Below are 25,767 nucleotides of genomic sequence, written 5' to 3'. Positions count from 1 at the left end.
CCCGTTACTCTACTGTACAACAACGTAAGAAGTGACACATACAGCCTATATTTGAGCACTTATGCTAACCATAATTGTAGTTTGAAATAATTTAAATATCATGATACGTTGAGTTTTCACCTTATTTTGAAAAGCCGCAGGCTTCTTCCTCTTTAGCTGCGGTGCTTCTCGTGCGCTTCTGATGAGAGACAGTAGCAGGGCCGTATCCAGAGTTTCTAAACTACCGAGGGCCACCATCCGTTATGCCATGCACATTGAGAACAAACTGAAGACTAAAGCTGATTTCAGATTTAATAATTTGTTTAACCCTCTGGAGGCAGGCGTTGCAGATTAGCAACGTAAAAACCTACCTACCTGGTTACTCCACATACGTACTTCATGAGCATTTTTAACTCTGAAGTTCCCCTGAAGGACTTAGTTGTTCGTCCTTTAATCAAGACTTATTTTGAGCCTGAGAGGGTTAACACTAAAGTGACTTGTTTTAGTATGACGTTGCATTTTTGGTTCTTTTTAAAACACAGAAAAGGTTTTTTTAACCTTGCTGACAGTTTTGTTCGTGGCTGTAAACTTCCTCAGAGCTGACTCTGATGGTGGCGTCACTTCCTACTCCGTTTATCCGCGGGCAGCAGAGGACGTCGCCCTCTGCTGCCCGCTCTCCCCTCACTGATGACACAGTCCCATGCACGATCCAATGTGTAGACCCCATCGTCTCTGTTCATGGTCCCGCATCCACGTCTCCCAAGGGCGTCAGTTTGTTTTCAGAATTGCTGGGGACAATACACTTGAGTGGGGTTTAAAAATTGCTGGGGACAATAAAGTAGGCTAGCACAGGGGTCGGCACCCCGCGGCTCTGGAGCCGCATGCGGCTCTTCCATCCATATGATGCGGCTCTCTGTGCTTGTAAACAAACATCAGAGCTTTATACTGGACACTGTGTTCAGCGCAGCTCGGAGCGCCCACGGTGGACAGTGGGCTGAAGATCTAGAGGGGTTCACAGCGCAGTGCAGAACCACGGTGCATGCGATAAGATTTCCTCCCACTGAAGTGGTCTGGAAACCCGGTCTCTCTGAGGGATGTGTCACTTGGAAAAATGTTCTTTTTATGAAATTATGAAACTTTGGCTGAATAGTGCTTGTTCTCGTCTCTAATATGGAGACGGATGACGCATCCAGTCGCCTCTTCAGCTCAGAAAGCACCTGTAGAGACATTTGATCACGCACAAAGTTTATGTGGAGCAGAAGCGGCCGGGCCACGGCAGGTGAAACGTTCCTAGCCTACATGAAGTCAAACTGTTTAATTGTAACATTAATATGTTACTGGACACGCTGGTCTGGTTGGTTAGACCAGTGTTTGAAGTGGAAAACACACACACACACACACACCAATTAAAATAATGCTGATAGCGTGGACTAGAAGACAGGTGATGGTTTACGTATTTAAATGATGATCAGGCTGCTGTAAAATGTAATTTCCATCCACATCCAGACACAATTATCCTCTATTCTTTCTCTAGTTGCTCTGCTCTTGACTGGGCTGACGTAGCTGACGGTGCGCGCGGCGCGCCTAACTAGCGGCTGATGCACATTTTACGCATTTGGAGAGGTGGGCTGGATGCTTTGCTTTTACTGGAAGATGGTCCACTTAACGCACGGGTGTAGACTACATATTAATGACAAATGAATGAAAATTAAACTGGGAGTTTTTACTTCAAATTTTAGAAATAAAAATGACGGGGGAACACATTTATGACGTCTTTTTAAACGAAATTTTCTAGCGCGACCTGCCTGCTTCACTTAAGTCACTGCTTATTAAGGTCCATCCAAAATTACCGTGGCCCACCCAAGAATGAAAACCTGGCGCCACGCCAGTTATAAACCTCTGCAAATTGTTGTTCTTCACTTTATCAAATTCAGACTTTGTACAGCTAATTTCAAAATGTAAAATTATGAATTCAGTCGAGCTCTTCCGTCCCTCCCTCTCCTTGAAACCCAACATCAGCTGTCAGAAGAGGGAGGTGAAGAAGGAGATGAGGCAAACAGAGTGAGTGCGACTAAAGAAACCAGACTGGTGTGGAGGTGAGCAAAACAGCTGGAAAAGTGTGGGTGTTGAATCCCCCCATGAGATCTGAGTTGGTAAAACAAAAATCCTCATCAGCAGGCTTTTTTGAAAGTGGGGGGGGACACAGCTGCCTATTACAAATTTTGCCGGGGACATGTCCCCGGCGTCTCCGGTTAAAATGACGCCTATGACTATGTGTAAGTTTTATGTGAATTACCCTTTAAGTGAAGAAATGGATGCAGCCCTCTGCAAAAAGGATGGTGCGAAAAGCAGAAAATGAAAGAACCCTGTCTGGTATCAGTGAATCTTCACATGAAATACACGCTGACAGGATAGAGGCAAAATTGGTTATAGCCCTGTAAGGTAAATCAACGTAGAAAATCATAACATTCACTTTTCAATCAACTTGTCAAAGATACTATAAAAAAAAAACAGAAATGTAAATCAGTACTAAAATGTAAATCAGTGGAGTTAGTAATAACTTTCATGTTAATGTACCCATAAGGAATTATGATTAGTAAAGATCAAAAAAACAAAATTTTGGATAACAGTACTATGTGGCCTACCCACTCACTGTTACCTGGCCATTTACCTGACTCCAGGAGCCCACAGCATGTCCGCCTCAACACACTCCAAGTCTGCACGTGATGTATAACATGAAAGACAACCATGTACACTCACAAACAAACAAATTTGTGTAACCTGAGATCGAAATCCGTGGAACCAACGGGGCGTATTTATCACCCCCCTTTCGAAGTCGGTAAATTGTCGTTGTTGGCATCGACCAAATCTGTGGAACCCTTGTGCAGTTTCATATGGTCCCTGTGGACCCATTTGTAGACGGGCGCCTTGTTTTTGCAGGTAATCTTGATCTGATACACGACCGGAGAGAGCTTATCTGTTATCAGCTATGGACCCGACCATTTGGGCAAAAGTTTCTTTGCCAGCTTCCCCGAGGTCGCCTTATTGCTACCCGTTTTGGGAGCGAAAATGTAGTACCAGGCCTCATCACCTACGTCAAGTTCGGAATGTGAGGCCTTCTTATCGTAATAAGATTTCCTGCCTTCAGCCGACTTCTCCAGAGATGCCTGTGCGAACGAGAATGCTGCAAGCAGGTGGGCTCTCAGGTCCTGCAAGTACTGGTCGCTCGTACTGTCGCAAGCACGTCCCATTTGTCGGTTCCGTTAAAACCCAGTTCCGTTAGAACTTATAAGACTGTGCTACTTTTTCAGGGTTCATGGGGATGTCGGTGAGTTTTATTGTACTAGACCCTGGTTTGGGACTTCCTAATTAGAATCAGTCTTCTATTTTAAGGTAAAATGATATGCAATACTTGTTTCTTTGTGAGAGCACACTTCCTTTTTAATTAATCCCATTATCTATTGGTTTAGATACTAAGGCGAAGCCCAGCAGGTGGCCATCCTTCGCTGGCCATTCTTTGGATTATTAGGATTAATTGCGCCCCTGTCAGCTTATATGGGCGGTTGGTAACTATAAAATGATTCTTGTTAGTTGATCAGGCTAACATAGATTTATCAATTTATCTAATTAATCCAACCTCCCAGCGCTGGCAAATACTTTTTCACACTTGCAATCAGAGCCAAAAAATAACCTACTAATGTTTTGGTTTTATCATCCTTAAGACATCTCGTTACTCGCGGGAGAGGAGAAGACAAGCTTCTTTAACTTAAGGTTTCTTTTTATTAATCTGTCACAAACCGTAAAGTAAATCCTGATAATTCAGGAACCTATAATTAATGTGCTTACCTCTGCCCTATGGCCAGGGCTCCCACTTTAAGCTTTAAAAAGGACCTGAAAGAATCAGGAATGTGAATCTCTTTCCAAAAAATTTATTACAAGATTAAAAAATACAAAAATGAGTAAATATAAAACTAACGACTTCCCCCAAGGAGAAATTAGTCCTAATGATTAATTAAGAATAATGAGTTGGCTTACACCAACTTGGTCTTCAAGGTCTGCTGTGTCTGTCGTCTGCCCCAAAACTCATCCCTCAGCTCTGCTCAGAACTGCTCCTTATATACCCTTCTTGGGTCAGCTTTAGACAAGGTAAAAAGTCTTCTAGTTACATATATCATTATCTTATGATAGTAAGGTCATGGGGTCATTTACCAATTACACACTTTTTAGCTCAACAGAAGACATTTGTTATCATTTTTGCTAGATGCAGGATCCTTCATGAAGATTCTTCAGCTTAACACAGGTCATCAGGCATCATCTTTGCAGCAAATCCTCAGTCTCCTCCAAATCCCAGCATTCTTCATGAAGGCCTTCCATTCTGATGAGCTCTTTTCACTCTGTTTCTTTCAGTCCCATCTCTCCTGCCAGAGGTTGGGCCAGATGCTTCCTGACCTTTTGCCCAGTTTGGTCCACGGAAGCAAGTTCTGACCTCTTGTCCCTGCGACCCTTCTGTGACCCTTGTTTCTGACCACAGTTTTTGATCCGCAGGAACTTGCAACAGTACAAGCCGGGGCTGTGTCGGGCTGAACCGGTTGATACAGCAGGTGAAGCGGTAGGGTCATTTGTCTACCCGTCATCATTTCAAACGGGGAGACACCTGTAGACTCGTGGGGGGTAGCCCGTATGGCCATGAGGACCAACGGAAGCTTCACATCCCAGTCTCGGTGGTTAGCTGACACGTACTTCTTCAACATGCCGATAACTGTGCGGTTCACCCTTTCGACTTGTCCAGAAGACTGGGGGCGGTGGCTAATGTGGAACTTAGCCTTGACACCCAACAGTTCCCACAGATGTTTCATCACTTCAGAGGTGACATGAGTACCCCTGTCCGAGTAGACCCCCGTGGGCAGACCGAAGCGGGCAAAAGCGTGAATCATCAAGAGGATCGCTGTCGTCTTCGCCGTGTCATCAGGTGCCGGCAGACATTCGAACCTTTTGGTAAATGCACAGGTGACAGTCAAGATGTATTTATTTCCCCTGGTGGATTTGGTCAGAGGCCCCACCCAATCGAATTGCAAGTCCAACCATGGAGTGGTCGGCCCCCTTTCCTGTAGGGGAGCTCTGTGCGTAGGGTTGGACAGCTGAAACTGACAACAAACCAAGCAACGCACAACGTGGTCCGAGATGTCACGACGCATCCCCGGCCAATAAGCAACCTGGCTCAGGGCACCGAACGTGGCCTTGACACCTTTGTGTCCGGCGGAGGGAGAGTCATGAGCCTGCGTGATCATGCCCCCCCTTAGTGGCTTTGGTGTGACGAGGACAGGCGGAAAAGGAGGCTTGGCGGCGTGCATCAGCAACCCTTCGACCATCCTCAGCGTGGTCCGAATGCGAAAGAGAGACCGAAGCTCAGGAACGGAGTCAAGCTCGATGGAAGTCGGTGGCTGGGTCTTAGGATCAGAAATGTACCTGATCATCCTGCTGATAGCTGGGTCCCGGGATTTAAGACTGACAAGATCGTTACCCGAAAAGGCAGTCCGAACGGACACCGCACCTTTGGTTGGTTCTGAGGTGGACGCGTTAGCGGCCTGAGCTCGAGTCACAACACACACGTGGGGTTGACCAGGTAGACGCTACACCAGTCCACTAAGCCACATGGGGTTGAAAGCCCATGGAGTACCATCGGCCGCGCCCCGTTTGGCCAAAGAGTCTGCGAGATCGTTCACCTCCTTTTCTGGACCGGGTGCGCGAGAGTGTCCTTTGACTTTACGCCAGTAAACGTGCATGTCAAGTGCAGTCACCAGAATGTCACATGCCCTGAAGAATTCCTGATGTTTGACGGGCTTCCGGTTAGCGGTCTGGAACCCGTTACTCTTCCAAGACGGTAGATGACATATGAAACTGAGACGCGTGTAGTCCGAGTCAGTGCAAATCACCAGTTCACGGAAGCCACGGTCCCTAGCGTGGCGTAGCACAATCAAGATCCCTGCTACTTCAGCAAACTGTGAGGTTTTTTCACCCAGAGAGTAACATTGGGATTCCCTCTGATTAGCGTCTACCCAGACGACACCTACACCCGCTCTATGCGCAGGACCGTGCCGAAAAGCACTGCCATATACGTACACGGTCGGCAAATCCGCACAGAACGACTGGTCGAAGTAGTGGTGGTTGTGGTTTAGAAGAGTCTGAGGAGGGCTGGCTGGCGGGACTGACGCGATGGCGTCGTCCGAGCAATGTTGGCACGCAGCCAAACCCATGCCAAGACGGCTACGTCGGTTCTGGGCGTAGTGCACCTCAATGTCGAAGCTTTGAAGAGCCAGCAGCCATGACGCGATCCGCGAATTGGTCACCACACCATCTCTGATACGCTGACTGTTAAGGAAGGTCACCGGCTGGTGCTGTGTCTCAATGATGATTTTCTGGCCGCCAATGTAGTTCGCAAAGTACTTAACTGCCCACATGGTGGAAAGCAAAGCCTTTTCACAGTCTGAGTACTTCAACTCAGGCCCAGACAAGAGCTTACTAGCATAGGCTACCACACGCCTGTCGCAGTCATGAACTTGGCAGAGACCAGCACTCAAGGTGGAACTCCCTGTCACAATCGGGGAGCGCCAAGCACGGAGCCGAGCACAACGTGGCCTTTAGGTCATCCATGGCCTGTTGGTGCTGCTCTGTCCACTCGAATATCACCTCCTTCTTCAGTAGATTAGTCAGAGGTCGTGCTATCTCAGCATAATGTTCTACAAACTGACGCGAGTAGTTACAGACCCCAAGAAGCTCCGAAGTTCGGAGACGTTTGTCGGAGGTGTGATGGTGGCCACGCCCTGAATTCTGCCAAGTTGAGACTGCACTCCTTGTGGTCCCACCAGGAGGCCAACGTACTGAACTTGCGACCTGCACCACTGTCCTTTGGCGAGAGAGATCTTTGCACCTGCCGCCGCAAGCTGACCCATGACATGGTCCAGCTCGGACAGGTGGTCATCTAATGTACGCTTGCGAATAAGAATGTCGTCGACATAGATGAGGGTCCCCCGCTCTCGAGCATCGGGGCAGGCTTTGTTCAGGAAGATGTTGAACTCAGCAGGTGAGTTGGAATAACCAAAAGGACACCGGGTGAAGGTGTACTGCCGGTTGGCAAAGGAGAAGGCAAGTTTGTGTTGGTCCGATTCGTGGACGGGAATCGTCCAAAATCCGGACGCAATATCAAGTGTGGAAAAGTACTTAGCATCTTTCACTCTTGGAAGCTCCTGCTCCAGGCGTGCCATAGGCAACCTAGACAAGGGAACCTGTCTGTTGAGTTGCCGGTAGTCAATGGTTAGTCGCCACTTACCATTACCCCCAAATTCCACTACCTCCGCTCCGCTCCGGTCCGCCCCCGCCTTCCGCAGCCGCTCGCTTCCGAACTCAATTTTTACTGGTACCCGCTCTACAACGGCTCCGCTCCGGTGCGGAGACCTGAGGGGGGCAAACAAGCATGCGCGGGATTTTCGAGATATTGCGATACAGTCCGAGCAGTAAACGCGGAAGTTAGATCCAAACACCCGTTGTGTGGGAGAAACATCGGCATGAGCTGTTTAATCTGCCCATCATTTGTGTTGACAGATCAGCAGTGTTTGGATCAACAAAGTGTGACTACTTTGATAGTAGAAACTGTATTTATGGCTTACTTTTGTGCATTTAAACTTCAGCCGCCATTGATAGTTGTTAAAAGTTGTTAAACCTGTGCATATGAAACAAAAAACGCCTTTTGTTTATCGATTTATTGTGAAAAACGGAAATTGTGCTTGCTCCTTTTCCTGTTGGGCCGTTGTGATTTCTGTCCATTTACTGCGGAGGTGCTCCGGCGCCCGGCGAAAATAGGATCGATTCTATTTTTGCCGGACGCCGGAACAGAGGGCGGCGCACTGCGCCGCACTGCCGGAGCACGGCCGCAGTAGTGGAATTGCTCTGATTGACTACAACGGGACCGATTTTGCTCCGGCGTTCGTGTCGGAGCGCAGCGGAGGTAGTGGAATTTGGGGGTTAGGCTTCTTTACCGGCCACAACGGAGCCGAGTAGGTGCTGTTGCAGGGTCGAATGATCCCTTTAGCCAAGAGGCTGTCAATGATTTCCTGGACTGGTCCTTGGGACGCCAGGGGTGAGAGCATCCGCTTGGTCTATGACTTTCTCAATCTGGGACAGAACTTCAGGGGGCTTTCCCGGTGGCTTTGAGCGTGGTGGTGAGCCCGCAGTCGCGCCCCCTTCCTGAAGACTTGCCACAGAACAGTGGAAGTCCGCGTCAGGCGGCGGATTGTACGGTTTAGGCTTTCTCACACATGCAAACAGTTGTCCGGATTCGTAGCCGATGAAAGAGTCAAGGCGCTGGAGACAGTCCTTACCTATGATCATGTGCATGGTCATAGCCTCACTGATGTACACGGGGTGTTTCAAGATCATGGGCCCTATCGAGATCTGGATCTCAGTCTTCGAAGACAAGTTTGCTGGAATGCCATTGAAATCATTGACAGTTAACGAGCACGGAATGAGTGTGGGCGGGGGGGAGAGGCCCTCCCCCCTTTTGTCGCACATGCCGTTGTAAAAACCTTTGCTCATGATCGTAATGTCCGAACCCGTGTCTAGTAAAGCGACACAGCGATGTCCCTGATGTACAGTGACCTCTACTGTGGGTCTACTAGTCCCCTCCTTCACGTCGAAAGGTGCGAGCAATATTTTGTCAGCTACGGCGATAGCGGTACCTGGGCCATCGTCCATGGGTGCATCGTTTAACATCGCCACGGATGGAACGATCGGCGAGGTGTTGTTGTTTTCCTGTGAGTCAGAACCTTTCAAAACACCAGCATGCAGCATCCTCGTCCCATTTGGCGGCTTCTCGGCCAAACACGGGTTCGCTGCCCGTGCCGCCTGAAAATCACGCACAAAATGTTTGACGTCCTCAACGTCCTGCTGAAGAGTGCAGAACATGTTCATCATGGTCTTTATCTCAGTCATCATCGGTAGGAAAGCGCTTTGCATCGCAGCCTGAAGTTGTGATGGTAATTGCATTGTTTCCTCTGTGCCCATCTTCCAATTAGTAATGAGTTCTTTAATTTACTAATCTTACCCAGAAACAACCTTATCTGTAGACTTATTAAAGAATTAGTTACAGGGAAGCTTGGCTTTAGAATGAATATTTGGGGCAAAATTGTTTAGTAATTCCAAAAATATCACTCCCTTTTGACCTACCCAAGATGGCCGGTCGAGCTACGTGTTGGGTCACGTGTGCCCTGATCCACAGCAGCGAAAAGCATCAGGCACAAATAAAAGACAGAAAACATAAAAGGAAATGAGCCGACATGAACGATCGCGTGTTAAATTTTTTTTTTGAGGTGGCGACACCTGATTTGATAATGTTACTGTGGCCGTGCTCAGGACGCAGATGTCTGGAGCGTGTCAACGATCAGAGCTTTGCATGCGCAAGCTGGTTAAGGTTAGGATGGGGGTGAGGGGAAGGTTAAATTGCAAGAGGGTAAACGTCACAATTTGGTTAAATGTCCGTTTTACGGCGGGTGTCAGTACTGACGCTCTGGCACAGCGCGTTGCTTCCCAACGCGCAGGAGCTTGTCACCTGCTGACAGCAGGCCGCTGTCTTTTCCGAGGACTGCAGCTTGCCGGTCATTATCATGTGTCAGCGACTAGTCGATGGCAGGCATAAAAAGTCACTATAGAGCGGTGAAGTCGACTAGTGACTAGTTCATACAACCCCTACTGCTCCCCAGAGTGTTCTGCCGCATAATCAACACGTTCTCTTTGAACTTGATATCAAATTTTCTCCTTCTCTTCGTCTCCGCACGGTTAGTTACCCTCGTGGTATATCACTGGCGAATCAAAAGTGAGACGGATGACACAACCACCCCCCGTACCTGCTTGTTACCACATTCCACCCGGCCACAATAAAAAAAAACGGCCATTATTCACCTCCGCCGACCAAAGTGTGATACCCGGCCGTTAATTGAATATAGGCCAATATTAGAGGATTTACGGTATTTCAAATAAGTTTGCACTACCTGAAAAAACGTTAAAAGTTCATTGTACATATTCTGGTTAATAACTGTTGCACAAAAGTCAGATTTTTGAGAAAACCAGATTTATACTTTTGCTAGATGTGAATCAGAGTTTCCAATTGTATTTGGATGCCAAAAAATATGGATAATATAAGTATTAATTTTTGATCAGGTTTACAGGTGCTGGCCAGTAAATTAGAATATCATCAAAAGGTTGAAAATATTTCAGTAATTCCATTCAAAACGTGAAACTTGTACATTATATTCATGCAATGCACACAGACCAATGTATTTCCAATGTTCATTACATTTAAATTTGATATTCATAAGTGACAACTAATGAAAACTCCAAATTTGGTATCTCAAAAAATTAGAATATTCTGAAAAGGCTGAATATAGAAGACACCTGCTGCCACTCTAATCAGCTGATTTACTCAAAACACCTGCAAAGGCCTTTAAAAGGTCCCTCAGTCTTGTTTTGAAGGCACCACAATCATGGGGAAGACTTCTGACTTAACAGCTGTCCAAAAGACAATCATTGACACCTTGCACAAGGAGGGCAAGACACAAAAGGTGATTGCTAAAGAAGCTGGCTGTTCGCAGAGCTCTGTGTCCAAGCACATTAACAGACAGGCGAAGGGACGGAAAAAATGTGGTAGAAAAAAGTGTACAAGCTCTAGGGATAACCGCACCCTGCAGAGAATTGTGACGACAAACCCATTCAAAAATGTGGGGGAGATCCACAAAGAGTGGACTGCAGCTGGAGTCAGCGCTTCAAGAACCACCACGAGGAGACTCATGAAAGACATGGGATTCAGGTGTCGCATTCCGTGTGTCAAGCCACTCTTGAACATGAAACAGCGCAAGAAGCGTCTCGCCTGGGCCAAGGACAAAAAGGACTGGACTGATGCTGAGTGGTCCAAAGTTATGTTTTCTGATGAAAGCAAGTTCTGCATTTCCTTTGGAAATCAAGGACCCAGAGTCTGGAGGAAGAGCGGAGAAGCACAGAATCCATGTTGCATGAGGTCCAGTGTAAAGTTTCCACCGTCAGTGATGGTGTGGGGTGCCATGTCATCTGCCGGTGTTGGCCCACTCTGTTTCCTGAGGTCCAGGGTCAATGCAGCCGTCTACCAGGAAGTTTTAGAGCACTTCATGCTTCCTGCTGCTGACCAACTTTATGGGGATGCAGACTTCACCTTTCAACAGGACTTGGCACCTGCACACAGTGCCAAAACCACCAGCACCTGGTTCAAGGACCATGGTATCCCTGTCCTTGATTGGCCAGCAAACTCGCCTGACCTTAACCCCATAGAAAATCTATGGGGTATTGTGAAGCGGAGGATGCAATACGCTAGACCCAACAATGCAGAGGAGCTGAAGACGACTATCAGAGCAACCTGGGCTCTCATAACACCTGAGCAGTGCCACAGACTGATCGAGTCCATGCCACGCCGCATTACTGCAGTTATTGAGGCAAAAGGAGCCCCGACTAAGTATTGAGTGCTATACATGCACATTCTTTTCATGTTCATTCTTTTCAGTTGGCCAACATTAGAGAAACAAACATTTTTTCATTGGCCTTTAGAATATTCTAATTTTCTGAGATACCAGATTTGATGTTTTCATTGGTTGTCACCTATAAATATCAAAATTAAACGTAATAAACATCGGAAATACATTGGTCTGTGTGCATTGCATGAATATAATGTACAAGTTTCACGTTTTGAATGGAATTACTGAAATATTTTCAACCTTTTGATGATATTCTAATTTACTGGCCAGCACCTGTATTTGCATGACAGATAATTACACGAGTGGATTAATCTGCTGAATTTGATGGCGAGCCATCTCACTTTGCAAAAAATCAGCATTTACGTTTAAACTCCAGAAACAGCGAACAACAAACTGAATAGTGAACAAAGAGATTAAATAAAACTCTTTAGTGGCAAACAAACATTTCATTTTCAACCTTTTCTTCTCCAAAAACAAAACATTTAATAAAACTGCTGCCTTTCATTTCAGTTAAAAGAGCTTCCAGATCAGTAGCACATTTCATTCAACACCCTTAGAAGTCACAAAATATATATTTTAATAATGTAAATTAATTCTGTCCTGTGTGGACTCTCGTGTGAAAGTTTAAACTTCTCTTTTGAGCAAATCTTTGTCCGCAGAGCTCACAAGCAAAAGGCTTCTGTCCTGTATGGACTCTCATGTGAGTGTCTGAATTTCCCTTTTGGGTAAATCTTTGTCCACAGAGCTCACAAGCAAAAGGCTTCTGTCCTGTATGGACTCTCATGTGAGTGTTTAAATGTGTCTTTCGACTAAATCTTTGTCCACAGAGCTCACAAGTAAAAGGCTTCTCTCCTGTGTGAACTCTCATGTGTTTGTTTAAACTTGACTTATCACAAAATCTTTGTCCACAGAGCTCACAAGGAAAAGGCTTCTGTCCTGTGTGAATTCTCATGTGACTGTTTAAACTAGACTTTAGACTAAACCTTTGTCCACAGAGCTCACAAGCAAAAGGCTTCTGTCCTGTATGGACTCTCATGTGTCTGTCTAAATTTCCCTTGAGTGTGAATCTTTGTCCACAGAGCTCACAAGCAAAAGGCTTCTGTCCTGTATGGACTCTCATGTGTCTGTCTAAATTTCCCTTGAGTGCGAATCTTTGTCCACAGAGCTCACAAGTAAAATGCTTCTCGCCTGTGTGGACTCTCATGTGAATGTTTAAACTAGACTTTACACTAAACCTCTGTCCACAGAACTCACAAGCAAAAGGCTTCTGTCCTGTGTGAACTCTCATGTGAATGTTTAAATGTGATATGCAGCTGAAACTTTTTCCACAGTCATCACAACTAAATGATTTTAGTTTTGTCTGAACTTTCCTGCTAGAGTCTACATTTTGCTTCACTCTAACACGTTTCTTATCAACACAACAGCTTGAAGACTTCAGTCCTGAATGACTTGTCACTCTCATGTGTTTCTGGAGAGACCGCTCATGGAGAAACTGTTCACCACACTCTGGGCAGCTGAAAGATTTGACAGCCTTAACATGTGATTTAGAAGACCTGCTCTCCTTCCAGTCTTTGTTATCATCTTTGGTGTTTGGCTCAGAATCTGACAAGAGTTTCAGCTGACAGTCAGAATTGTTGCCATCCTGGTCATCATCTTCATCATTGCTGACTTCAGTCTCTGAAGAGTTAGAATCATATTCATAAAGATTTAGATCTGGATTCCTGGTAGTTTCTGCTCCTCCACAGTCCTCTCTACCACTTTCTGCTGTCATCTGGTCAGTGGTGCTGCTGGTTGGAAGATCTCTGTCTTTAGGTTGTTTCTGATCAAACTGTGACAACAGAACTTCTCTTCCTTCTTCCTTAACCTGATGAGAAACTGCAGAGAATGAAATGTTGGTGGCATCAGTTTTGATCTCATCAAGCTGCTCCTCCTCTTCCTGCTTCATGTTGAGGGGCTCCATGTCCTTCTGGTTCAAAGGAGGCCTCAGTTCTTCAGGAGCTCTTCCTTCTTCCTTAAACTGACACACAACTACAGAGAATGAATTATCACAGTTTAAAATGAATTTAAATATAACAAAACTTTAAAATGTATTTTACTTTGAAAAACCAGTACTGCCGTTTTTCCCCGTGTGTGAAGGAGCCGGCTTCTGTGCGGTGCGCTGCTCTCACGAGTTAAAGAAAACTACAGGGAGAGAAAAGGTGGAAGAAAGGAACCTTACGTTAGAAGAAGGCATTTTTAGTTCAGACCTGTGAAAACCAGCTTCATGCTAACGCACGCTGCTACATGTGAACAGTAACGTAGTCAATGTTGTTAGGTATTTTGATTAAATGTTCATTTTGCTTGGTCTGTGAATCTTCCTTTGTGTGGGGGGTGATGGGTCTCTGTACCTCTGTAACCCGAGAAGGCCCCGCCTTCTCCATCCTTTGCTGATTAAAGCCACTGGAAACTCTGAAGAAAGGGGGAGTCGCGTGGCATCTAGCTCTGGAGAGGGTTAGTGTCATTGGTTGTCTCCCCCTCATTTGGCTAATTCAGTGTAAAATGTCTCCCTTTTGTGATGTGTGTTTATTTCAGGTTCAAGAGATAGTGGAGAAGTACAAATTACCCAACATTTAATTACCCAACATTTTGGTGGAGAATGCGGGCATGCAGAGCTGGTGAGCTGAGGGCTTTGTCTGGAGCAGAGTGGGGGAGGTTTCCGGGTGGCTCCATGGACGGGTTTTCAGCGCCCAGCTCTCGCATGACGATTCAGGGTAATGGAAATTACGAATAATCAATCTACTCTCTCTCTCTGTCTGTCGTTCTTTAAGGTAATATGGGATAAATGAAAAATTCCCTATCATTTGGTGGCCCGTACGGGGAGGCAGAGCAGTCGGTGGGAAGCTGACTTCGGGGAGCCGTACAGGCGCCACTTACCTCCATCAAAGCCCGGGGACCTAAAATTGTTTCACCGGCCGGCCTTTTAGCCTTGCAGGCAGATTCCAATTTAAGCTCTCGCCTTCCCGAACTCAGGACGAATGTACCACGCAGAGGAGAGTAAGTACTTCATTAATTTGCACCTTTTTCCTTAAAGGCACAGTCTAAGATTTAAATGTAGAATAACTTTAAAAATGTTTGATTGTGACCATCTGACCCAATTTTATTAAAAAAAGTAAATAATCTTTAATATTTCAATTTTCTCCTAAGTTCCTCCCCTGCCCTGTAGAGCTCAGCCAATATTTCTGCAAGCCTAACGCATTGACCAATAGTGCTGCGTTTCCACCAGGGGGCAGCTGTCAATCATCGAGCACGAGCAGATCTCAGCGTGCACAACAGTGTCACGCGCCTCACTCGGCTTACTGCAGAAACATGGAGCAACAAAACCCCAAATTACAGATTCCTTGACTGCCTTCCACATCTCAAAAAACATTTAAAAAGTTTAAAAGCCCTTCTTCAAAAGTGGCTGTAAGACGTTTAAGACAGTCGAGTAGAATTTACATTGGAGATTGTTTTACACACGATGGAGAGATTTTCGTGATCTACACGGCCTGAAAACGGATGAAGAGTTGGCAAAGTATCTTTTAGACAGGTAAGCTATTTATTGTTTTTCGGATAAATTTACTTAAAATCTTTCTTTCACTGAAAGAAGTAATAGAGCAAACAAGCTTTGTATGTTTGGTGTCCTATTGGCTAATGTAGCATTAGCTTGAATGCTAAGTCGACATGAATCGATGCTAGTCGAACTATTTATGCTATATTTGGAAGAAGTTTGAGTAACGAAAGGGGATTTTAGTGTTTTTTTTATATGGGAGCTAATGATTAGTGTGGCATTTAACTATAGGCCATATCAGTGTATTGTTTTAAGCTCTTATTTATAACTTCAGAGTTAGCGGGGTTCAGTTAGCATCTTGAACGCTGTATTAGATGTTTACACTTTCCTGAGCTGCGTGTTTGATTAAAATGAGTAATCAGCAGCTCATGTAGCACTTGTAGAAGTCTGAGGAGATGATTCAGCAGTTAGAATTAGGTGTGATTGATCAGGAACGTATCCAAAACCTTACGTTTCCATTAGCACTGAAAGACATATTGTGCTAGCCTGGGTGGGCCACGTGTACAGATTACTGTCTGATTTTGCGGTCTTACCTACGTGAAAACTCCATATTAAAATAAAAGGAATGATAATCAGCTCGTGCAAAAATCTGTGAAGGCTGGGGAGATTTGTTTTATTACAGTGGAACAAAGATATCTGTAACCATTTTTGGTTTTGCTGCAAGTCGGCAAACACTTATGAGTTTTTTGTAAGTGCATTATTTGTGTTTTCATATAAAAAAGTGTAACTAATTGCCACATATGTCTTTTAGGACATGTGGATCGGTCTACTCCATCATGTGACTGGAGAACATGAGTGGTCTCTGGATGCTTGTCAGCATGATCCTTTACTAAGTGACAGAGAGAAAGACTGGATTCAGAAAGGCTCCACTCCACACAAAGCCCTCAGTGACATCATTCTCAGTGAACGCTGGCTGAAAGAAGTCCCAAAACATTTGAAATTCAGGTACTGTATTTAATTATAGCTATAAATAATAATATAATTGTTCTAAATGTTAAATTCTTGTTTTAGATCTACAGCAAATTTGGAGGCGTTTCACAACCATCTCCTAATGTATGCAAGCAAAAGATTCAGTTACATCCCACCTGTTTACGAGGCACGGATACTGCTTGCTGCACTGGACTACAATCACCACTCACATCGAGAAGTGAAGAGGAGAGCAGATGGATCGATACAGTATGTATTTATTTATTTATATTTTTAATAAAACATACACTCATGAATTCATAATTCACTGGTCCAGTTTTAGTCATTTTTTATTAACAACTTCCTCAGATGAACAACCACAACGCTCCTAACTGCTACATATTGGTTTAACAACATGCTGTTAAGAGGCCAACTGTAGAATAACAGAAACACCACATTTTCAATAATAGCGCCTCCAGGTGGGGCTTACCTAAATTACTTTTAATTTAAAACACTTTTTCAGCTAATTTGTTGTATACTACAAGTTAGAGCCCTGCACGGGCCTAAAATCTGAGCCCGTGTCCGGCCCGGCCCGAGGGAGTGGAGCTCCAGCTCGACCCGGTCCGAAAAGGTTTTCAGGATTCTCTAGCCCGACCCGAGCCAGACTTTTTTTAACCAACTAAATGAAAACAAAGTGCGTCAACCCTGACCAATGTGTTAAAAGACGTGCAGGATCCGATCAATTTGTTTTTCCCTCATTTACCGTCACGGAGATAACGGCGCACTGGCTCTGGTGTTAATCTAGTTAAATTTTATCTCTTTCCAACAATTTTCACAAGAAAACAGAACAGTCAAAAGCAGGGCTTGTGTTGACCGGACAGTTCCCGTATTTGACCGTTTATTTTGACAGAGAAAGAATAGAAAGAATTACCCCGACGCAAGCAGACGAACTGACATTTTATTCTACGCACATCGCAGATGTAGCTAAATCACCCAAGAAAAGATTCCCATCTGAACATCTGAGCTGGACACTGCTCAGCGCAGCTCGCTGTCAGCGCATATGTGCACAGCAAGCTGAAGATGTGGAGATTGGCTTGGAGCGCGTCGCAGAACCAGAGCACATGCGGGAAGGTTCCTCCCACTGAAGCGAGCGTTTTCCAAACCCTGTCGCTCAGCGAGACTTGTCACTTAGAAAATGTTTCCTGATTATGAAACTTTGGCTGAATAGCGCTTGTTCCTGTCTCCAATGTGGCGACACATCCAGGAGCCGTCTGAGGAGAAGCCCAGAATCTCACATCCTCTTCAGCTCAGAATGCGACCGATATGATTACGCACAAGCGTGACCCGTCAACCCGGTCTCACAGCAAGACCGGGTTGGACCTGTTCAGGTTTACACAGACAATCTTTACATAGAATTGACTTATAGATATAAAATTAATGCAGTAAAATATAAAGCTTTTTATTTAAATATCCATTCATTATTTTACAAGCAGAGAGCCGCATCAGATTCAGATCAGCGGGAAGATCAGTCGGAGGAATCTTCCCGCATGCGCTCTGGTTCTGCGACGTGCTCCAAGCCCCTCTCCACATCTTCAGCTCGCTGTGTACCTTATGTAGTACACGCTGACTGTGAGCTGGGCTGAGCTCAGTGTCCAGCTCAGATGTTCAGATGGGAATCTTTTCTTGGGTGATTTAGCTACATCTGTGATGTGCATAGAATAAAATGTCAGTTTGTCTGCATGCGTCGGGGTCATTCTTTCTATTCTTTCTCCGTCAAAATAAACGGTCAAATACGGGAACTGTCCGGTCAACACAACACAAGCCCTGCTTTTAACTGTTCTGTTTTCTTGTGACAATTGTTGCAAAGAGATATAATTAAACTTGGTTAACACCAGAGCCAGGCGCACTGCGCCGTTATCTCCGTCGCTGTAAATGAGGGAAAAACAAAATGATCGGATCCTTTTCTGACCTTCCCCACCTACAAAGTTTAATTACAACAATCAAACGTGACAGAGCCTGGATTTGTATTCTGAACAGTCTAAACATGTTTTAACATAGGCGTCATTTTAACCGGGGACGCCGGGGACATGTCCCCGGCAAAATTAGTGATTGGCAGCTGTGTCCCCCCCACTTTCAAAAACGCCTGCTGATGAGGATTTTTGTTTTACCAGCTCAGATCTTATACCAGGGGTCGGTAACCTGTTCCCATCAAAGAGCCATTATTACCCATTTCCCACAGTAAAGAAAACACGCAGCAGCCGCAGCATTGTGGGCGGGGCCTACCCTCAGACAGCAGAGAGCTGCTCACAACAGGTGACAGCAGCCGAGGGCGTCGCACCCGTGGGGGATTCAACACCCACACTTTTCCAGCTGTTTTGCTCACCTCCACACCAGTCTGGTTTCTTTACGTCGCACTCACTCTGTTTGCCTCATCTCCTTCTTCACCTCCCAGCCGATGTCGGGTTTCCAGGAGAGCAGGAGAGGGACGGACGGAAGAGCTCGACTGAATTCATAATTTTACATCTTGACATTAGCTGTACAAAGTCTGAGTTTGATAAAGTGAAGAACAACAATTTGCAGAGGTTTATAACAGGCGCGGCGCCAGGTTTTCATTTTTGGATGGGCCACGGTAATTTTGGACGGACCTTAATAAGCAATGACTTAAGTGAAGCAGGCAGGTCGCACTAGAAAATTTAGTTTAAAAAGACATCATAAATGTTTTCCCCCGTCATTTTTATTTCTAAAATATTAAGTAAAAACTCACAATTTAATTTTCATTCATTTGTCATTAATATTTAGTCTACAACCGTGCGTTAAGTGGACCAACTTCCAGTAAACGCAAAGCATCCAGTCCACCTCTCCAAATGCGTAAAATGTGCATCAGCCGCTAGTTAGGCGCGCCGCGCGCACCATCAGCTACGTCAGCCCAGACAAGAGCAGAGCAAATAGAGAAAGAATAGAGGATAATTGTGTCTGGATGTGGATGGAGATTACATTTTACAGCAGCCTGATCATCATTTAAATATGTAAACCATCACCTGGCTTCTAGTCCACGCTATCAGCATTATTTTAATTGGTGTGCGTGTGTGTGTGTGTGTGTGTGTGTGTGTGTTTTCCACTTCAAACACTGGTCTAACCAACCAGACCAGCGTGTCCAGTAACACATTAATGTTACAATTAAACTTGATTAACCCCAGAGCCGTGCGCACTGCACTGTACTGACTGTAAATGAGGGGGAAACTATTTAATCGGATCCTTTACTTTTCAACATGGTTTAATGTAAAGTTTCATTCAGTACAAACTTTAGTTACACCAATCTAACGAGACAGAGCCTGGATTTGTATTCTGAACAGTTTAAACATGTTTAAAACGGAGACATGCGTGACGCGTCTAAAATTCGCACCTGCTCCGCTATTATGGAAATTAAACTAACAAGATGAATAACATGAAATTATTTTAGGCACAGACAACATCCCCCACACTTTTGAAAAGCTTGCAACGCGCCTGATCGCTCATGTACATCTTAATTATCTTTCATAAGACGATAATCAATAAAACGATTTATATAAAATGGATCCAGAAGTTGTAGCCGGTCTCTGCCTTCAATTTTTGGTATTTTTCACCCTGTTGATGGTTTTACTGAGCAGGTGCCACTTTTGTCCTACGTTTCTTTTTAAAACATGTTTAGACTGTTCAGAATACAAATCCAGGCTCTGTCACGTTTGATTGTTGTAATTAAACTTTGTAGGTGGGGAAGGTCAGAAAGCAGCTCAGAAGCGCCGATATGATTACGCACAAGCGTGACGCGTCAACCCGGTCTCACAGTAAGACCGGGTTGGAACTGTTCAGGTTTACGCCGACAATCTTTACATTTAGAATTAGCTTACAGATGTAAAATTAATGCAGTAAAATATAAAGCTTTTTATTTAAATATCCATTCATTATTTCACAAGCACAGAGAGCAACATCAGATGGATGGAAGAGCCGCATGCGGTTCCAGAGCCGCCGACCCCTGTGCTAGCCTACTTTATTGTCCCCAGCAATTTTTAAACCCCACTCAAGTGTATGGTTATTGTCCCCAGCAATTCTGAAAACAAACTGACGCCCTTGTGTTTTAAAAAGAAACGTATGACAAAAGTGGCACCTGCTCAGTAAAACCACCAACAGGGTGAAAAATATCTAAATATTGTAGCAGAGACGGGCTACAACTTCTGGATCCACTTTATATAAATCATTTTATTGATTATCGTCTTATGAAAGATAACTTTGACGTACACGAGCGACCGGTACTGGCTGCTGTCACCTGTTGTGAGCAGCGCTCTGCTGTCTGAGGGTAGGCCCCGCCCACAACGCCACGGCTGCTGTGGCTCCCAGTGTTTTCTTTACTGTGGGAAACGGGTAATAATGGCTCTTTGATGGGAACAGGTTGCCGACCCCTGGTTTAAGTGTTTCAATTTTTTTTAATGAATTCGATTAAAAATAAAGGAGCCCGGCCCGGCCCGTGTCCGAGGTAATTACACAGTCGTTGGCCCGAAGCCCGACCTGAGGGCCTAGGGCTTCAGTGCAGGGCTCTACTACAAGTTATGGCATGTGTCATTTCAGATACCATAAAATATTCAACAAAAAATCAAGATGCTGGAGGCTGTATTCTGAGAAGGTGGCAAAAGACTACTCCTACATCCCAGAGATCCAAACCATGATCGTCAACCAACGTTTGACAAGCAAGAAAGGTCTTCCTCGACGCTACAAGCTAAGGCCTGAGGATCCAAGGCGTTACGGTTTGCTGTCCGGAGTCCCTGCACCATCAACAGAGGAACTTCTACAACACCTACGGACTCGCGGTGATGGTAAAATAAAACATTATCTGCCTTACATCTTCCACACAATAGTCCATTGCTAAATGAGTTTATTTTTTATTTACAGGTAAAACTTTGCCACAGACATAGGTGTTGGGGGAGGCAAGAGAAAACCCAAAACCTTTATTTTTGTTTCCTGTGTTTTTTTTGTTTGTTGAAAATAAAGATATATTTTGGGAAAATAAGGACTAATAATTTAAAAATGTATGTAAAATGCTGGAGGTAGACTTAAGTTTTTGTTGTTGTGCAGGAGTTTTAACATTTATGGTATTTTTACAAATGCAACACAGAGTTATGCTTTAGAACACTTTATTAGAGCATCAAACAAAACTATATAAAAAACAAACTTATGTAAAATATCAAATATATACATTTATTTATAATCGTCTTGGAATAAAACCAGTGTAGTTACCATTGGGGTCAGGGAATTTTCCCCTTATCCTCCAGACAACACAGCTTGGGATTACTACTCTGCGCCCTCCACCAAGTTTTCCATGCTGCCATGCTACAAATTGTCTGTAAGCTGCATGGCGGAACTGTCTGTTGTCCTCACCAGGGTCCGGGTCATCATAAACCGCTCGAAACTCATTCCACAACGTTCTGGCCAGGCGAAGAACACCATTTTGCAGAATAAACTCCTCCATGTGTGTTACAGTTGAAATACATGTCTGGGGAGGCTGTTGGCAGCATTTCTTTTCCAGATCAGTTGGCATCTCTGCAGTGGGAGCATACACACCATGAAGGTTGATTGGATGTTGGAGGTGTTGTGGCAGGTGGACCAGAGAGGGCAAGTACATCAAAGAGAACACCAAGGTCTCTGTCCAGCACCATGGTAAGGACGTCAATAGCCTGCTGAGGGTTCAGGTTCTGTATGTGTTGCTACAAAAGTGGAAAGAGATGCTACAGCAACAGTTTTTAGGATAATTTAGTGTAATATTGTTATGCTTACACGTTCAAAGTCTATTCGCTCTCTCGAGAGAGATCTTCATCTCCAAGGTCCACAGCTGAGTGTCTCGCACTTCTTCGGCCTCTCGACGCACCACGGCTTTGAGATGATGGTGGGCATCTCCTTTTTGCACCACGTCTTGAGGATGCAATAGGAGGTTCAAACTCTTCCTCAGAGGATTCCTCAATCAATGAACTCTAATTTGTATTAGAATTAAAAAAATTATACTATTATAAAAAGTACTCTTGCATATTAATCAATTTTGACACAGATCAGGATTACATCTAGTCAAAATTTGGGCTAAACCAACAATAAACAGAAACCCTATGAAAACAACCACATAAATTATATGCTTTGATATATTCATCCCATCTTGAATGGCAAAGCAATTAAAAATAAGCTAATTACTCGTAATAAAATGCTAACAATTTGATAGGATTAATTTTATTTACAATATAGATTGTCAACTGTTACTGGTATTTTAAAATATAAATATATTTATAGATATTCTTTATAAAATGCCTTTTGTAAACAGTAAGTGTTTAATGTGCTGGTTAAAAACAACTTTCTTACCTCAGATTACTCCATTGCTAACACTAGCTCAGCTCTATTACGAAGAAGCAATGCTCTGGTGGTGACTCGGCTTTTTCTGCGCGTGCACATTAGGAGGCGTGGCTTTTGGCTCTTTCAGGAAGGGCGGGGGAGTGAGCAACAGCCGTTCGAATTCAAAAATCTCCTCCTCCTCACCCTGCCGGTGTCATCTTACGGACCGTGCCTTTAACCGCTGGCAGTGTGGTTTAAGTTGATTGCAGTGGGCCAGCTGTGTGAGCCACAAGCTCTTGAGTGTGTGAGAAAGTTCGGTTGATGAAAGGAAAAAGACGTGTGAGATTGTTTGGCTAAAGTTTGAGGTTTTGAGCCCGTTTCTGGTAAGAGAGTCGCATGGACTCTAGCTCTGGAGAGGGTTAGTGTCACTGGTGGTCTCCCACTCATTTGGCTAACTCAGTGTAAAATGTCTCCCTTTTGTGATGTGTGTTTATTTCAGGTACAAGGGATAGTGGAGAAGTACAAATTACCCAACATTTAATTACCCAACAAATGTGGTGTGTCGTTAATGCGTAATTCCAGATCGGTAACAGCGTACAGCTTCATGTCGGGTCATGTTCCCACCGAGACTCATTTCTGCTCGCATTTTCAGAAGAAGAGGAAGGAAGCCGAGGAAGATGTTGAGGTAACGTTAGATGAAGATGCTCATTGTTCTTTATCGTGACCCAGTTCCCTCTGAGTGATCTGTACCGTGATACGTGTGATATTCCCAACGTTCCTATTGGTGATTGAAGGGAATCTATAGGGATGGGTACCTTTGACATTTGAATCGATCCGGTACTAATTCCCGGTACCTAGGAATCGATACCGGTACTTAACGGTACCAATTTTAAATACTTTTGAGTGTTTAATATTTTAATTCTCTTTTATAATGAAATATATATTTTTCTCAATATATAACCATATTTGATAAATATCACGATAAATAACACACAACTGTTTGTATTTTAACATCGTCCTTGTAGTTTTATAAGCTGATAATTAAACTGAAGCAAACATCTTTACTGTGAACTAAATTTACTGTGTATCTTCATTCCTTTTACCGTCCTTTTTCATTTGATTTTTCCTACTGGGAAGTTAGAATTTCCGAGGAGAAAGCAAACGCACCATTAGCTGATAACAATGGTGGCAATGGAAGCTAACATATCAAGCTAACGTTATCTTAAACAGTTTATTTAGCTGCTGGAGCAGATTAAGATGAGGATGTCTCACTTAGATCGTTGTCGCTGGTTTCATCATCACCCAGTTACCCATCACATTTAGTGAAGTGGACCCAAGCTTTAGCGTGCGTTCTTTCTACCATGCTGCTCTGTTTACAACTGGCTCGCAGCGACCGACATAACGCTGTTGCGCATGCGCAGCTGTCTAGACAAGTTCTCGTTATGAAGGACGGGTACCGAAACGAGGCACTGTTTCGAATGACGTGAATCGGTGCTCAGTCGGAACTATGGAATTCGGTCGGTACATTAAAAAGTACCGAATTCGATACCCATCGCTAGGAATCTAACATGTGGCTAATATATTAGACAAGTAGGCTGAAGTGGAGGAGGTGAGTGAAGGAGAGACAAGTGGAGAGGCAGAGCAAGGAGCAGCATGATGATGGAGAGAGCAGCAGGGAAGCAGAGAATCTGGCTGGGACCCAAAATGTTCCTCCCATGGCTGTAGCACAACAGTCAAGCATTACAATTTATGTCAAGTTAAATAAATATTTTATTTAATTTTAATTAAACATGAGCTGTTTTACACACTCCTGCATTGATGTTCACCAAAAACACACAGTCTCATGTCTCAGAACGACCGTCTCCATACGTCTCTACCACCCTGCATTTAGGGGCGTGGTCCTGGTCAACACCATCTCCTGAACTCCAAACTGAAGGTCAGAATGGGAAAGAAAGGTGATTTAAGCTAATCTGAGCGTGGCATGGTTGTTGGTGCCAGACGGGCCGGTCTGAGTAATTCACAATCTGCTCAGTTACTGGGATTTTCACCCACAACCATTTCTAGGGTTTACAAAGAATGGTGTGAAAAGGGAAAAACATCCAGTATGCGGCAGTCCTGTGGGCCAAATGCCTTGTTGATGCTAGAGGTCAGAGCAGAATGGGCCGACTGATTCAAGCTGATAGAAGAGCAACTGATAGAGAAAAATTGCTGATCGCTGACATTGTTGTTTAAAATCATAACTGCCTTATAAGTAAAACATCTGTTGCTTCATTAAAATACAAGTGTTATCCTGTGACAGCCTCCTCTTTAACTTGTCAGTTTCTGCGTCCCCACCTCCTGCTCGCCGTATGGCTAGTTCTCGTTTTCTTAATGAGAGCACAGCTAGCAATTTTTCTGCTGCTTTTGATCCACCCTGTTCTTCTGATAATGACCCAGATTCCTTAACTTCTCAGTTTAACGAGCACTGCCTCTCCATTCTGGACAACATCTGTCCTGTCAGAACCAGATCAGTTCCTGCAGTGAACCCTACTCCCTGGTTTAATGACAGCCTTCGCAGCCTGAAGCGCCAATGCAGAAAAATTGAACGTTTGTGGAAGAAAGCCCATCTCCACGTCCATCTGCTGCACCTAAAGGATCTTCTGACATCCTTTAACTCTGCAGTCAGAGACGCTAGGGTTTCCTATTTCTCCAACCTGGTGTCCCAGAGCAAAGGGAACCCCAAGGTGCTGTTTAACACCATCAGCAGCACCGTCTCTCCTGCCTCTCCTACAGCCTCCATCCACTCTGTTGCAGACTGTGAGAACTTTCTGTCTTTCTTTGTGGACAAAGTCAATAAGGTTAGATCTAGCATCTCTCCTTCAGCCTCCACCACCTCCCTTACCCATGGTGTCCAGTGTTTCGCCTAGGAATTTTTCCAGCTGTGGCGGGGGGCCGGTGTGTGTGTGTGTGTGTGTGGGGGGGGGGGGGGGGGGGGGAATAACACATCTCTAAATAAAGTAAAATTTTCCAGTGCAGAGTGGAGACAACCCATAGAAGCACTGATTTGATCTCATTTCAGAGAAAAATAGAACAGGTTAGATGCACCTAATAAATAAAATTACTAACAAACTCAGGAATCTTTCTTTGTTTCACTGTTCTGGTGCTGAGAATATCACTAATATAATAATAATAATAATATAATATCACTAGTGCTCCATCAGGGGACTCCATTGTCCTGCTGGGGGACTTCAATGGTCACGTGGGAAATGACAGCTTGACCTGGAGGGGTGTGATTGGGAGGAACGGCCCACCTAATCTGAACTCGAGCGGTGTTTTGTTATTGGACTTCTGTGCAAGCCGCAGTTTGGCCATAACGAACACCATGTTCGAACATAAGGATGCCCACCGGTACACTTGGTACCA

General features: G+C 44.6%; 2 protein-coding genes across 6 annotated transcripts; one reads left to right on the top strand and one right to left on the bottom strand.

Moving 5' to 3' along the window:
- Positions 1-11,615: 11,615 nt before the first annotated feature.
- Positions 11,616-25,334, bottom strand: LOC107372458 (gastrula zinc finger protein XlCGF57.1). Of its 3 annotated transcripts, XM_070548580.1 has the most exons (4): positions 21,826-25,334; positions 21,289-21,755; positions 13,625-13,709; positions 11,616-13,556 (listed from the first exon to the last, which is right to left on the bottom strand). In XM_070548580.1, exons 2-4 carry the CDS (start codon positions 21,289-21,291, stop codon positions 12,118-12,120), a joined length of 1,527 nt encoding a protein of 508 aa, XP_070404681.1. In that variant the 5' UTR covers positions 21,292-21,755; positions 21,826-25,334; the 3' UTR covers positions 11,616-12,117. The 3 variants fall into 3 exon arrangements, with proteins under 3 accessions (XP_070404681.1, XP_070404682.1, XP_054593511.2); XM_070548581.1 differs by having other exon boundaries at positions 21,613-25,334; XM_054737536.2 differs by lacking the exons at positions 21,289-21,755; positions 21,826-25,334 and having other exon boundaries at positions 11,616-13,545; positions 13,625-13,752.
- On the top strand, positions 15,013-21,295 carry LOC139066249 (uncharacterized). 3 transcript variants are annotated; one of them, XM_070548688.1, is made up of 5 exons: positions 15,013-15,093; positions 15,866-16,059; positions 16,126-16,290; positions 20,623-20,867; positions 20,944-21,295. In XM_070548688.1, the coding sequence occupies exons 2-5, from the start codon at positions 15,869-15,871 to the stop codon at positions 20,964-20,966; spliced, it is 624 nt and encodes a 207-aa protein (XP_070404789.1). In that variant the 5' UTR covers positions 15,013-15,093; positions 15,866-15,868; the 3' UTR covers positions 20,967-21,295. The 3 variants fall into 3 exon arrangements, with proteins under 3 accessions (XP_070404789.1, XP_070404787.1, XP_070404788.1); XM_070548686.1 differs by having other exon boundaries at positions 20,623-21,295; XM_070548687.1 differs by lacking the exon at positions 15,013-15,093 and having other exon boundaries at positions 15,399-16,059; positions 20,623-21,295.
- Positions 25,335-25,767: the final 433 nt, after the last annotated feature.

Source organism: Nothobranchius furzeri, chromosome 2 (genome assembly GCF_043380555.1).
Source record: "Nothobranchius furzeri strain GRZ-AD chromosome 2, NfurGRZ-RIMD1, whole genome shotgun sequence".
Classification (NCBI taxonomy): Eukaryota; Metazoa; Chordata; class Actinopteri; order Cyprinodontiformes; family Nothobranchiidae; genus Nothobranchius; species Nothobranchius furzeri.
This window is presented reverse-complemented; position numbering and strand designations above follow the sequence as displayed.

What these genes read in the sequence shown, in the direction of transcription:
- LOC139066249 (XM_070548686.1), top strand. Translation starts at nt 15,869, where the DNA reads ATGTGGATCGGTCTACTCCATCATGTGACTGGAGAACATGAGTGGTCT. An exon ending in CCAAAACATTTGAAATTCAG is followed by an intron (nt 16,060 to 16,125) that starts GTACTGTATTTA and finishes TTCTTGTTTTAG; the next exon opens with ATCTACAGCAAATTTGGAGG. An exon ending in AGAGCAGATGGATCGATACA is followed by an intron (nt 16,291 to 20,622) that starts GTATGTATTTAT and finishes GTGTCATTTCAG; the next exon opens with ATACCATAAAATATTCAACA.
- LOC107372458 (XM_070548581.1), bottom strand. An exon ending in GGCAGTACTGGTTTTTCAAA is followed by an intron (nt 13,557 to 13,624) that starts GTAAAATACATT and finishes CATTCTCTGTAG; the next exon opens with TTGTGTGTCAGTTTAAGGAA.